Below are 12,251 nucleotides of genomic sequence, written 5' to 3' on the forward strand. Positions count from 1 at the left end.
AACTTTAAAGAGTGAAAGTTTGTATCTAGGCCTATTTCTGTAGCTCCTAAAAGTGGACTCGGTCATTTTTTTTCCTCATTTAAAAAAAGTTGTAATCCTTAGGAAATTAATAGTACATTTAAAACAAATGTATATGTGTCATGAGCACTCAAATGAGATGACTGCAGTCATATCAGTTACCTGATAAAAGCTGTTTTATTCTACATAGAGAGGGTCCCCTCATGGGTTCTGCCATGTTAGAATCACATGACCAGCTGAATACTACTCACTTAATCTCAGTAAACATCCTGTTATTTGACACTTTCATTCATGGATCAAATTAATCATGGTTGACTGTGAATAGTACATTTCTACAATGGCATTGGTAACTGAAAACTACTATTCTGAATGATGCTGCATCCACGCCACTAGGTGTCAGTGTAAGTCCAAGACCAAAAATTTTATACAAATGAATGCGTGCACCTTTTAAGTGGAAATATTACATCTAAAATTAGTCAGAGAGAAAAATAAGTTTCTTTTTTTTTTTTTTTTTTTATGCATTTAAAATCTTGTTAGCAGTGTTGATAAATCGGCATATTGTGTTTATTAACCGGACAACAACATGCACATATTTTTTTCTTACTCTTTAAATGTGAAGTGTGTAATTTCTACACTGCTAGTGGCACCAAATGGAATTGCAAAAATAACTAGATAGGTACATTTCCTGAAGAAAATGTGAGTGGTGCTTGCCGTGGCAAAACTCGTCAAACAGCATGTTGTAACTTGAAAAGAACAAAAATTATGGTCGTAAATAAATCAACCCAGAAGTCTGTACGATTTTCTGGTGCAGAAATATGTGATTTGTTACTCGGTTGCTAGGGTAAGCCCATGTGGTTGCTATGCAGTTACCAAGGTAATACAATACATGGCTCCTTTCCATCCTGAGTGAAATAAGTCAACCCGGAAGTCTGTACTGTTTTCTGGTGCAGAGATATGTGATTTGTTGCTCGGTTGCTAGGGTAACCCCATCTGGTTGCTAGGCAGTTACCATAGTGATACTAATGAAGTCTCCTTGCCATCCTGGTTGAAATAAATCAACCCAGAAGTCTGTAAGATTTTCTGGTGCAGAAATATGTGATTTGTTACTCGGTTGCTAGGGTACTCTGTTAAGTTGCTAGGGAGTGGCTTGGCAGCTGCCAATCATGAATCTCCAAAGGCTGCTTGTCAGTATGAATGATATAAACCAACTCCCATGCCTCTGTGACATTCAGAATGGAAGATATCTCTCTATGGATTTTGGTTGTTAAGGTGCTCGACAATGGTTGCTAGGGAGGGGCTAGGAAGTGTTCAGGTGATTCATGATTGGCTATTTGCTTCCCCGAGTCAAACGAGACCACCCTGGTGTTTCTATGACACTTCTATCCGGAGATATCCCTTTGATGTCTTTCATTAGAAGTCTATGGGACTTGTTGCTAAGGTGCTTTAAATTGTTGCTAGGGCGTGGCTTGATAGCTTCACAATGATCCTGAGAGACTGATTGGTCATCTGAGTGAAATGAGCCTGCCCCCTTGTCTCTATGACACTGTGATCCAGAGCTATGTTCAATATAAAATCCCTATGAAATTTAATTTCATGGGCCGTCCTACACCATTGTAAGTCAATGGGGGCAACTTTGGGCAGCTCCTGCCCCCAGGGTGCAACATTTACCCCATATTGAGGTATGCTCTTACAGAGCCTGCCAGACTCTTCAAATGTGGCAAATCACGCGTTTCTGCGAAATCCTCGCTCGGAGCTGTGACGCGTCAAAGTTTGACGCAATGTTAAGTCTATGGGATTTTTCGGCCGCTTTTTTGCCCCTGGCGCAAACACCGTACCCCCGATCGCTTATAAAAGTCATAGCACACGTGTCCTCAATAGGCCGTTCGATTTGCCTCTTCATTTGTGGGTCTACGGCAAACGGTGCGGGACGAGTTAGGTGCCGAAGTTTTGTACGGAGATATAATAAGAAGAAGAACTAGAATGTACATTTCCTGAAGAAAATGTGAGTGGTGCTTGCCGTGGCAAAACTCATGAAATAGCATGTTATAACTTGAAAAGAACAAAAATTATGGTCATAAATAAATCAACCCAGAAGTCTGTACGATTTTCTGGTGCAGAAATATGTGATTTGTTATTCGGTTGCTAGGGTAAGGCCATGTGGTTGCTATGCAGTTACCAAGGTAATACAGTACATGGCTCCTTTCCATCCTGAGTGAAATAAGTCAACCCGGAAGTCTGTACTATTTTCTGGTGCTAGAGATATGTGATTTGTTACTCGGTTGCTAGGGTAACCCCGTCTAGTTGCTAGGCAGTTACCATAGTGATACTAATCAAGTCTCCTTGCCATTCTGATTGAAATAAATCAACCCAGAACTCTGTACTATTTTCTGGTGCAGAGATATGTGATTTGTTACTCGGTTGCTAGGGTAACCCCATCTGGTTGCTAGGCAGTTACCATAGGTAATACTAATACATGTGCTCCTTTACATCCTGAGTGAAATAAGTCAACCCGGAAGTCTCTACTATTTTCTGGTGCAGAGATATGTGATTTGGTACTCGGTTGCTAGGGTAACCCCATGTGGTTGCTAGGCAGTTACTATAGTGATACTAATGAAGTCTCCTTGCCATCCTGATTGAAATAAGTCAACCCGGAAGTCTGTACTATTTTCTGGTGCAGAGATATGTGATTTGTTACTCGGTTGCTAGGGTAACCCCATCTGGTTGCTAGGCAGTTACCATAGTGATACTAATCAAGTCTCCTTGCCATCCTGATTGAAATAAGTCAACCCGGAAGTCTCTACGTTTTTCTGATGCAGAGATATGTGATTTGTTACTCGGTTGCTAGGGTAACCCCATGTGGTTGCTAGGCAGTTACCATAGTGATACTTATCAAGTGTCCTTGCCATCCTGATTGAAATAAATCAACCCAGAAGTCTCTCTGATTTTCTGGTGCAGAGATATAGTTATTGCTAAACGGTTGCTAGGGTACTCTGTTTAGTTGCTAGGGAGTGGCTTGGCAGCTGCCAATCATGAAACTCCAAAGGCTGCTTGTCAGTATGAATGATATAAACCAACTCCCATGCCTCTGTGACATTCAGAATGGAAGATATCCCTCTATGGATTTTGGTTGCTAAGGTGTTCGACAATGGTTGCTAGGGAGGGGCTAGGAAGTGTTGAGGTGATTCATGATTGGCTGTTTGCTGTCCCGAGTCAAACGAGACCACCCTTGTGTTTCTATGACACTTCTATCCGGAGATATCCCTTTGATGTCTTTCATTAGAAGTCTATGGGACTTGTTGCTAAGGTGCTCTAAATTGTTGCTAGGGCGTGGCTTGATAGATTGAAAATGATCCTGAGAGACTGATTGGTCGTCTGAGTAAAATGAGCCCGCCCTCTCGTCTCTATGACACTGTGATCCAGAGCTATGTTCAATACAAAATTCCTATGCCATTTCATTTCATGGGCCATCCTACACCATTATAAGTCAATTGGGGCATTTTTGGGCAGCTCCTGCCCCTAGGAGTGCAACTTTTACCCCATATTGAGGTATGCTCTTACAGAGCCTGCCAGCCTCTTCAAATGTGGCAAATCACGCGTTTCTGTGAAATCCTCGCTCGGAGCTGTGACGCGTCAAAGTTTGTCGCAATGTTAAGTCTATGGGATTTTTCGGCGCTTTTTTGCCCCTGGGGCAAATACCGTACCCGATAAGCTTATAAAAGTCATAGCACACGTGTCATCAATAGGCCGTTCGATTTGACACCTCATTCGGTGGGTCTACGCCAAGCGGTGCTTGGGACGAGTTAGGTGCGAAGTTTTGTACGAGAGATATAAAAATAAAAAATAAAAATAACTAGATAGGTACATTTCCTGAAGAAAATGTGAGTGGTGCTTGCCGTGGCAAAACTAGATCAAATAGCATGCTTGAAAAGAACAAAAATTATGGTCATAAATAAATCAATCCAGAAGTCTGTACGATTTTCTGGTGCAGAAATATGTGATTTGTTACTTTCGGTTGCTAGGGTAAGCCCATGTGGTTGCTAGGCAGTTACCATAGGTGATACTAATGCAAGTGCTCCTTGCCATCCTGAGTGAAATAAGTCAACCCGGAAGTCTGTACGTATTTTCTGGTGCAGAGATATGTGATTTGTTACTCGGTTGCTAGGGTAACCCCATCTGGTTGCTAGGCAGTTACCATAGTGATACTAATCAAGTCTCCTTGCCATCCTGATTGAAATAAATCAACCCAGAAGTCTCTCTGATTTTCTGGTGCAGAGATATAGTTACTTGTTACGCGGTTGCTAGGGTACTCTGTGTAGTTGCTAGGGAGTGGCTTGGCAGCTGCCAATCATGAATCTCCAAAGGCTGCTTGTCAGTATGAATGATATAAACCAACTCCCATGCCTCTGTGACATTCAGAATGGAAGATATCCCTCTATGGATTTTGGTTGTTAAGGTGCTTTCGACAATGGTTGCTAGGGAGGGGCTAGGAAGTGTTGAAGTGATGCATGATTGGCTGTTTGCTGTCCCGAGTCAAGCGAGACCACCCTTGTGTTTCTATGACACTTCTATCCGGAGATATCCCTTTGATCTTTTTCAATAGAAGTCTATGGGACTTGTTGCTAAGGTGCTCTTAATGGTTGCTAGGGCGTGGCTTGATAGCTTCACAATGATCCAGAGAGACTGATTGGTTGTCTGAGTAAAATGAGCCCACCCCTCGTCTCTATGACACTGTGATCCAGAGCTATGTTCAATACAAATCCCTATGCCTTTTCATTTCATGGGCAGTCCTACACCATTATAAGTCAATTGGGGCATTTTTGGGCAGCTCCTGCCCCCAGGGGTGCAACTTTTACCCCATATTGAGGTATGCTCTTACAGAGCCTGCCAGCCTCTTCAAATGTGGCAAATCACGCGTTTCTCTGAAATCCTAAGCTTGGAGCTGTGAGCGTCAAAGTTTGTCTCAATGTTAAGTCTATGGGATTTTTAGACGCTTTTTTGCCCCTGGGGCAAATACCGTACCCGATAAGCTTATAAAAGTCATAGCACATGTGTCCTCAATAGGCCGTTCGATTTGACACCTCATTAGGTGGGTCTACGCCAAGCGGTCGTGGGACGAGTTAGGTGCGAAGTTTTGTTAAGAGATATAAAAATAAAATAAAATAAAAGTATAACTAGATGGGTACATTTCCTGAAGAAAATGTGAGTGGTGCTTGCCGTGGCAAAACTCGATCAAACAGCATGTTGTAACTTGAAAAGAGCAAAAATTATGGTCATGAATAAATCAACCCAGAAGTCTGTATGATTTTCTGGTGCAGAAATATGTGATTTGTTACTCGGTTGCTAGGGTAAGCCCATGTGGTTGCTATGCAGTTACCAAGGTAATACAATACATGGCTCCTTTCCATCCTGAGTGAAATAAGTCAACCCGGAAGTCTCTACGTTTTTGTGATGCAGAGATATGTTATTTGTTAGTCGGTTGCTAGGGTAACCCCATCTGGTTGCTAGGCAGTTACCATAGTGATACTTATGAAGTCTCCTTGCCATCCTGATTGAAATAAGTCAACCCGGAACTCTCTACGTTATTGTGATTCAGAGATATGTGATTTGCTAGTTGGTTGCTAGGGTAACCCCATCTGGTTGCTAGGCAGTTACCATAGTGATACTAATGAAGTCTCCTTGCCATCCTGATTGAAATAAGTCAACCCGGAAGTCTCTACGTTTTTGTGATGCAGAGATATGTGATTTGTTACTCGGTTGCTAGGGTAACCCCATATGGTTGCTAGGCAGTTACCATAGTGATACTAATGAAGTCTCCTTGCCATCCTGAGTGAAATAAGTCAACCCGGAAGTCACTACTGTTTTCTGGTGCAGAGATATGTGATTTGTTACTCGGTTGCTAGGGTAACCCCATCTGGTTGCTAGGCAGTTACCATATTGATACTAATGAAGTGTCCTTGCCATCCTGGTTGAAATAAATCAACCCGGAAGTCTGTACTACTTTTTCTGGTGCAGAGATATGTGATTTGTTATCTCGGTTGCTAGGAGTAACCCCATCTGGTTGCTAGGCAGTTACCATAGTGATAGTAATCAAGTGTCCTTGCCATCCTGATTGAAATAAGTCAACCCAGAAGTATCTACGTTTTTCTGATGCAGAGATATGTGATTTGTTACTTCGGTTGCTAGGGTAACCCCATGTGGTTGCTAGGCAGTTACCATATTGATACTAATGAAGTGTCCTTGCCATCCTGGTTGAAATAAATCAACCTGGAAGTCTGTACTCTTTTCTGGTGCCGAGATATGTGATTTGTTTCTCGGTTGCTAGGGTAACCCCATCTGGTTGCTAGGCAGTTACCATAGTGATAGTAATCAAGTGTCCTTGCCATCCTGAGTGAAATAAATCAACCCGGAAGTCAGTACTATTTTCTGGTGCAGAGATATGTGATTTGTTACTCGGTTGCTAGGGTAACCCCATCTGGTTGCTAGGCAGTAATCATAGTGATAGTAATCAAGTGTCCTTGCCATCCTGATTGAAATAAGTCAACCCGGAAGTCTCTACGTTTTTCTGATGCAGAGATATGTGATTTGTTACTTTCGGTTGCTAGGGTAACCCCATCTGGTTGCTAGGCAGTTACCTTAGTGATACTAATGAAGTCTCCTTGCCATCCTGATTGAAATAAATCAACCCAGAAGTTTCTCTGATTTTCTGGTGCAGAGATATAGTTACTGCTAAATGGTTGCTAGGGTACTCTGTTTAGTTGCTAGGGAGTGGCTTGGCAGCTGCCAATCATTAATCTCCAAAGGCTGCTTGTCAGTATGAATGATATAAACCAACTCCCATGCCTCTGTGACATTCAGAATGGAAGATATCCTCTATGGATTTTGGTTGCTAAGGTGCTCGACAATGGTTGCTAGGGAGGGGCTAGGAAGTGTTGAGGTGATTCATGATTGGCTGTTTGCTGCCCGAGTGAAAGCGAGACCACCCTTGTGTTTCTATGACACTTCTATCCGGAGATATCCCTTTGATGTCTTTCATTAGAAGTCTATGGGACTTGTTGCTAAGGTGCTCTAAATTGTTGCTAGGGCGTGGCTTGATAGATTCAAAATGATCCTGAGATACTGATTGGTCGTCTGAGTAAAATGAGCCCGCCCCATTGTCTCTATGACACTGTGATCCAGAGCTATGTTGAATACAAATCCCAATGCCATTTCATTTCATGGGCCGTCCTACACCATTGTAAGTCAATTGGGGCATTTTTGGGCAGCTCCTGCCCCCAGGAGTGCAACTTTTACCCCATTTTGAGGTATGCTCTTACAGAGCCTGCCAGCCTCTTCAAATATGGCAAATCACTGCGTTTCTGCGAAATCCTAGCTCGGAGCTGTGGCGTCAAAGTTTGTCGCAATGTTAAGTCTATGGGATTTTTAGGCGCTTTTTTGCCCCTGGGGCAATTACAGTACCCGATAAACTTATAAAAGTCATAGCACACGTGTCCTCAATAGGCCGTTCGATTTGACACCTCATTAGGTGGGTCTACGCCAAGCGGTGCTTGGGACGAGTTAGGTGCCGAAGTTTTGTACGGAGATAGAATAATAAAATAAAAATAAAAATAAAAATAACTAGATGGGGACATTTCCTGAAGAAAATGTGAGTGGTGCTTGCCGTGGCAAAACTAGATCAAACAGCATGTTGTAACTTGAAAAGAGCAAAAATTATGGTCATGAATAAATCAACCCAGAAGTCTGTATGATTTTCTGGTGCAGAAATATGTGATTTGTTACTCGGTTGCTAGGGTAAGCCCATGTGGTTGCTATGCAGTTACCAAGGTAATACAATACATGGCTCCTTTCCATCCTGAGTGAAATAAGTCAACCCGGAAGTCTCTACGTTTTTGTGATGCAGAGATATGTTATTTGTTAGTTAGGTTGCTAGGGTAACCCCATCTGGTTGCTAGGCAGTTACCATAGTGATACTTATGAAGTCTCCTTGCCATCCTGATTGAAATAAGTCAACCCGGAACTCTCTACGTTATTGTGATTAAGAGATATGTGATTTGCTAGTGGGTTGCTAGGGTAACCCCATCTGGTTGCTAGGCAGTTACCATAGTGATACTAATGAAGTCTCCTTGCCATCCTGATTGAAATAAGTCAACCCGGAAGTCTCTACGTTTTTGTGATGCAGAGATATGTGATTTGTTACTTCGGTTGCTAGGGTAACCCCATATGGTTGCTAGGCAGTTACCATAGTGATACTAATGAAGTCTCCTTGCCATCCTGAGTGAAATAAGTCAACCCGGAAGTCACTACTGTTTTCTGGTGCAGAGATATGTGATTTGTTACTCGGTTGCTAGGGTAACCCCATCTGGTTGCTAGGCAGTTACCATATTGATACTAATGAAGTGTCCTTGCCATCCTGGTTGAAATAAATCAACCCGGAAGTCTGTACTCTTTTCTGGTGCGAGATATGTGATTTGTTTCTCGGTTGCTAGGGTAACCCCATCTGGTTGCTAGGCAGTTACCATAGTGATAGTAATCAAGTGTCCTTGCGATCCTGAGTGAAATAAATCAACCCGGAAGTCAGTACTGTTTTCTGGTGCAGAGATATGTGATTTGTTACTCGGTTGCTAGGGTAACCCCATCTGGTTGCTAGGCAGTTACCATAGTGATAGTAATCAAGTGTCCTTGCCATCCTGATTGAAATAAGTCAACCCAGAAGTATCTACGTTTTCTGATGCAGAGATATGTGATTTGTTACTTTCGGTTGCTAGGGTAACCCCATGTGGTTGCTAGGCAGTTACCATATTGATACTAATGAAGTGTCCTTGCCATCCTGGTTGAAATAAATCAACCTGGAAGTCTGTACTCTTTTCTGGTGCGAGATATGTGATTTGTTTCTCGGTTGCTAGGGTAACCCCATCTGGTTGCTAGGCAGTTACCATAGTGATAGTAATCAAGTGTCCTTGCCATCCTGAGTGAAATAAATCAACCCGGAAGTCAGTACTATTTTCTGGTGCAGAGATATGTGATTTGTTACTTTCGGTTGCTAGGGTAACCCCATCTGGTTGCTAGGCAGTAATCATAGTGATAGTAATCAAGTGTCCTTGCCATCCTGATTGAAATAAGTCAACCCGGAAGTCTCTACGTTTTTCTGATGCAGAGATATGTGATTTGTTACTCGGTTGCTAGGGTAACCCCATCTGGTTGCTAGGCAGTTACCTTAGTGATACTAATGAAGTCTCCTTGCCATCCTGATTGAAATAAATCAACCTGGAAGTCTGTACTCTTTTCTGGTGCGAGATATGTGATTTGTTTCTCGGTTGCTAGGAGTAACCCCATCTGGTTGCTAGGCAGTTACCATAGTGATAGTAATCAAGTGTCCTTGCCATCCTGAGTGAAATAAATCAACCCGGAAGTCAGTACTATTTTCTGGTGCAGAGATATGTGATTTGTTACTTTCGGTTGCTAGGGTAACCCCATCTGGTTGCTAGGCAGTAATCATAGTGATAGTAATCAAGTGTCCTTGCCATCCTGATTGAAATAAGTCAACCCGGAAGTCTCTACGTTTTTCTGATGCAGAGATATGTGATTTGTTACTCGGTTGCTAGGGTAACCCCATCTGGTTGCTAGGCAGTTACCTTAGTGATACTAATGAAGTCTCCTTGCCATCCTGATTGAAATAAATCAACCCAGAAGTTTCTCTGATTTTCTGGTGCAGAGATATAGTTACTGCTAAATGGTTGCTAGGGTACTCTGTTTAGTTGCTAGGGAGTGGCTTGGCAGCTGCCAATCATTAATCTCCAAAGGCTGCTTGTCAGTATGAATGATATAAACCAACTCCCATGCCTCTGTGACATTCAGAATGGAAGATATCCTCTATGGATTTTGGTTGCTAAGGTGCTCGACAATGGTTGCTAGGGAGGGGCTAGGAAGTGTTGAGGTGATTCATGATTGGCTGTTTGCTGCCCGAGTGAAGCAGAGACCACCCTTGTGTTTCTATGACACTTCTATCCGGAGATATCCCTTTGATGTCTTTCATTAGAAGTCTATGGGACTTGTTGCTAAGGTGCTCTAAATTGTTGCTAGGGCGTGGCTTGATAGATGCAAAATGATCCTGAGATACTGATTGGTCGTCTGAGTAAAATGAGCCCGCCCCATTGTCTCTATGACACTGTGATCCAGAGCTATGTTGAATACAAATCCCAATGCCATTTCATTTCATGGGCCGTCCTACACCATTGTAAGTCAATTGGGGCATTTTTGGGCAGCTCCTGCCCCCAGGGGTGCAACTTTTACCCCATTTTGAGGTATGCTCTTACAGAGCCTGCCAGCCTCTTCAAATATGGCAAATCACTGCGTTTCTCGCGAAATCCTCAGCTCGGAGCTGTGAGCGTCAAAGTTTGTCGCAATGTTAAGTCTATGGGATTTTTAGGCCGCTTTTTTGCCCCTGGGGCAATTACCGTACCCCGATAAGCTTATAAAAGTCATAGCACACGTGTCCTCAATAGGCCGTTCGATTTGACACCTCATTAGTGGGTCTACGCCAAGCGGTGCTTGGGACGAGTTAGGTGCCGAAGTTTTGTACGGAGATAGAATAATAATAAAAAAAAAAGAAAAATAAAAATAAGTATGTGAGATTACAATAGTGATGCTTTGCAAGCACCACTAAAAAGAAAAATAAAAATAAGTATGTGAGATTACAATAGTGATGCTTTGCAAGCACCACTAAAAAGAAAAATAAAAATAAGTATGTGAGATTACAATAGTGATGCTTTGCAAGCACCACTAATAAGTATGTGAGATTACAATAGTGATGCTTTGCAAGCACCACTAATTACAGGTTTTCTGAACACTCCCCTGCACTGCAATTGGTTGGCCAAACAGGTATTCATGCATTGGTTGAGCCAAAGAGGCTGTGTCAGACTAGTTAGCAAGCCTAAATAAACAGCAATGTTTTGAAAGAGCCTCAATGTTTTCACTTTTTGGAGGAATCAACAACCTACTATTGGCTTACTTATTGTTGTATCTGCATATTAATAGGAGAAAGTATTTTAACATAAAATGAAACACCACCTTTAAAATCCAGGTCAAACAATTAGAGCCTTTAAACATTCCTGAAATTAAATTGTTCAGTAACACAACTATTATTTGTCAATGTTTCTGTCATACTGAGTTGCATTTTAACCCTCTCCTCTATTTCTTGGGTGTAGGTGTCACTTCGCAAACAAGAGATAGCAGATCGCCTGAACGCCTGGATCATTTTCAACGATAAGAACAAGGAGCTCTGTGATTGGCTGACACAGATGGAGAAAAAGGTGGCTCACCAAGGCGAAAACCTTAGTATTGAGGAAATGGTGGAGAAACTTAAAAAGGTACAGTGGAACAGTTAAACAGACCAGGATGTCATTGCTATTTGTCAAAGGAAAATTCTGAGTTTAATACAAGTTGAGCTCAATTGACAGTATTTGTGGCATAATGTTGATTACTATAGCCACAAGACAAAAGTATAGCCACTAGACCTAAACAATATGCATGTTTACATGATTACAGTGTGATAAAAATCACTTACTAACCTTTTCTGTGTGGACAGCTATTTACAATGCTACCATAAACCCTGTAATAAACAAGTTTTAACAAAATAATTATATTTTTGTCTTTTTAAACTCCAAAAATTGGCTTAATTTATTTTTAACACAGAATATTCCTTTAATACATCAGCACAGATACATTTACTTGGATATGAGTGTTTGTTTTTTGTGGTTACATAATGCCCAGTTAAAAATGTAAGGTAGGTTTCAGACAAAGACATCATATTGCTCTGCTTATATGTGCCTTTGTCATAGCGAGTTTATTCTTGTACGTTAAGGAGCTTAAGTAGGTCAGTAATATGGGATATTGGTATATGGTATTGTGAGTATCTATGAAGGATTAAAGACATTTTAAATGAGCAGCATGCTTAAAAGTTCCCAAGGGAGGCCCCACAGATTTTTCATTGAACTAAGGCTTCATTTGAACTATTTGCACAATATTTACCATAATTGTCCCCTTTTTGCTTCAATGACAGCATGCATTCCAGCATGCATGGACTCCCAAGTTTTTGCAAAACCCGATTATCCACATCATCCCAGCATGATCTTAAAAAGTTCCCAAAAGCATCCTGTGTGCTTTAATGGATGGCATGAAATCTGGCCTTTTACTCAAATGTTTACATATTCTAAAAAAGTTATTTCTGTAATAACGGT

At 41.7% G+C, this 12,251-nt stretch overlaps 1 protein-coding gene across 1 annotated transcript in view; it reads left to right on the forward strand.

Moving 5' to 3' along the window:
- LOC127621695 (nesprin-2-like) overlaps positions 1–12,251 on the forward strand; it is a 126,606-nt gene that overhangs the window by 95,546 nt on the left and 18,809 nt on the right. The window contains 1 exon segment of the mRNA XM_052095418.1: positions 11,220–11,381. Coding sequence (XP_051951378.1) covers positions 11,220–11,381 — 162 coding nt within the window.

This window comes from Xyrauchen texanus, chromosome 28, assembly GCF_025860055.1.
Source record: "Xyrauchen texanus isolate HMW12.3.18 chromosome 28, RBS_HiC_50CHRs, whole genome shotgun sequence".
Classification (NCBI taxonomy): Eukaryota; Metazoa; Chordata; class Actinopteri; order Cypriniformes; family Catostomidae; genus Xyrauchen; species Xyrauchen texanus.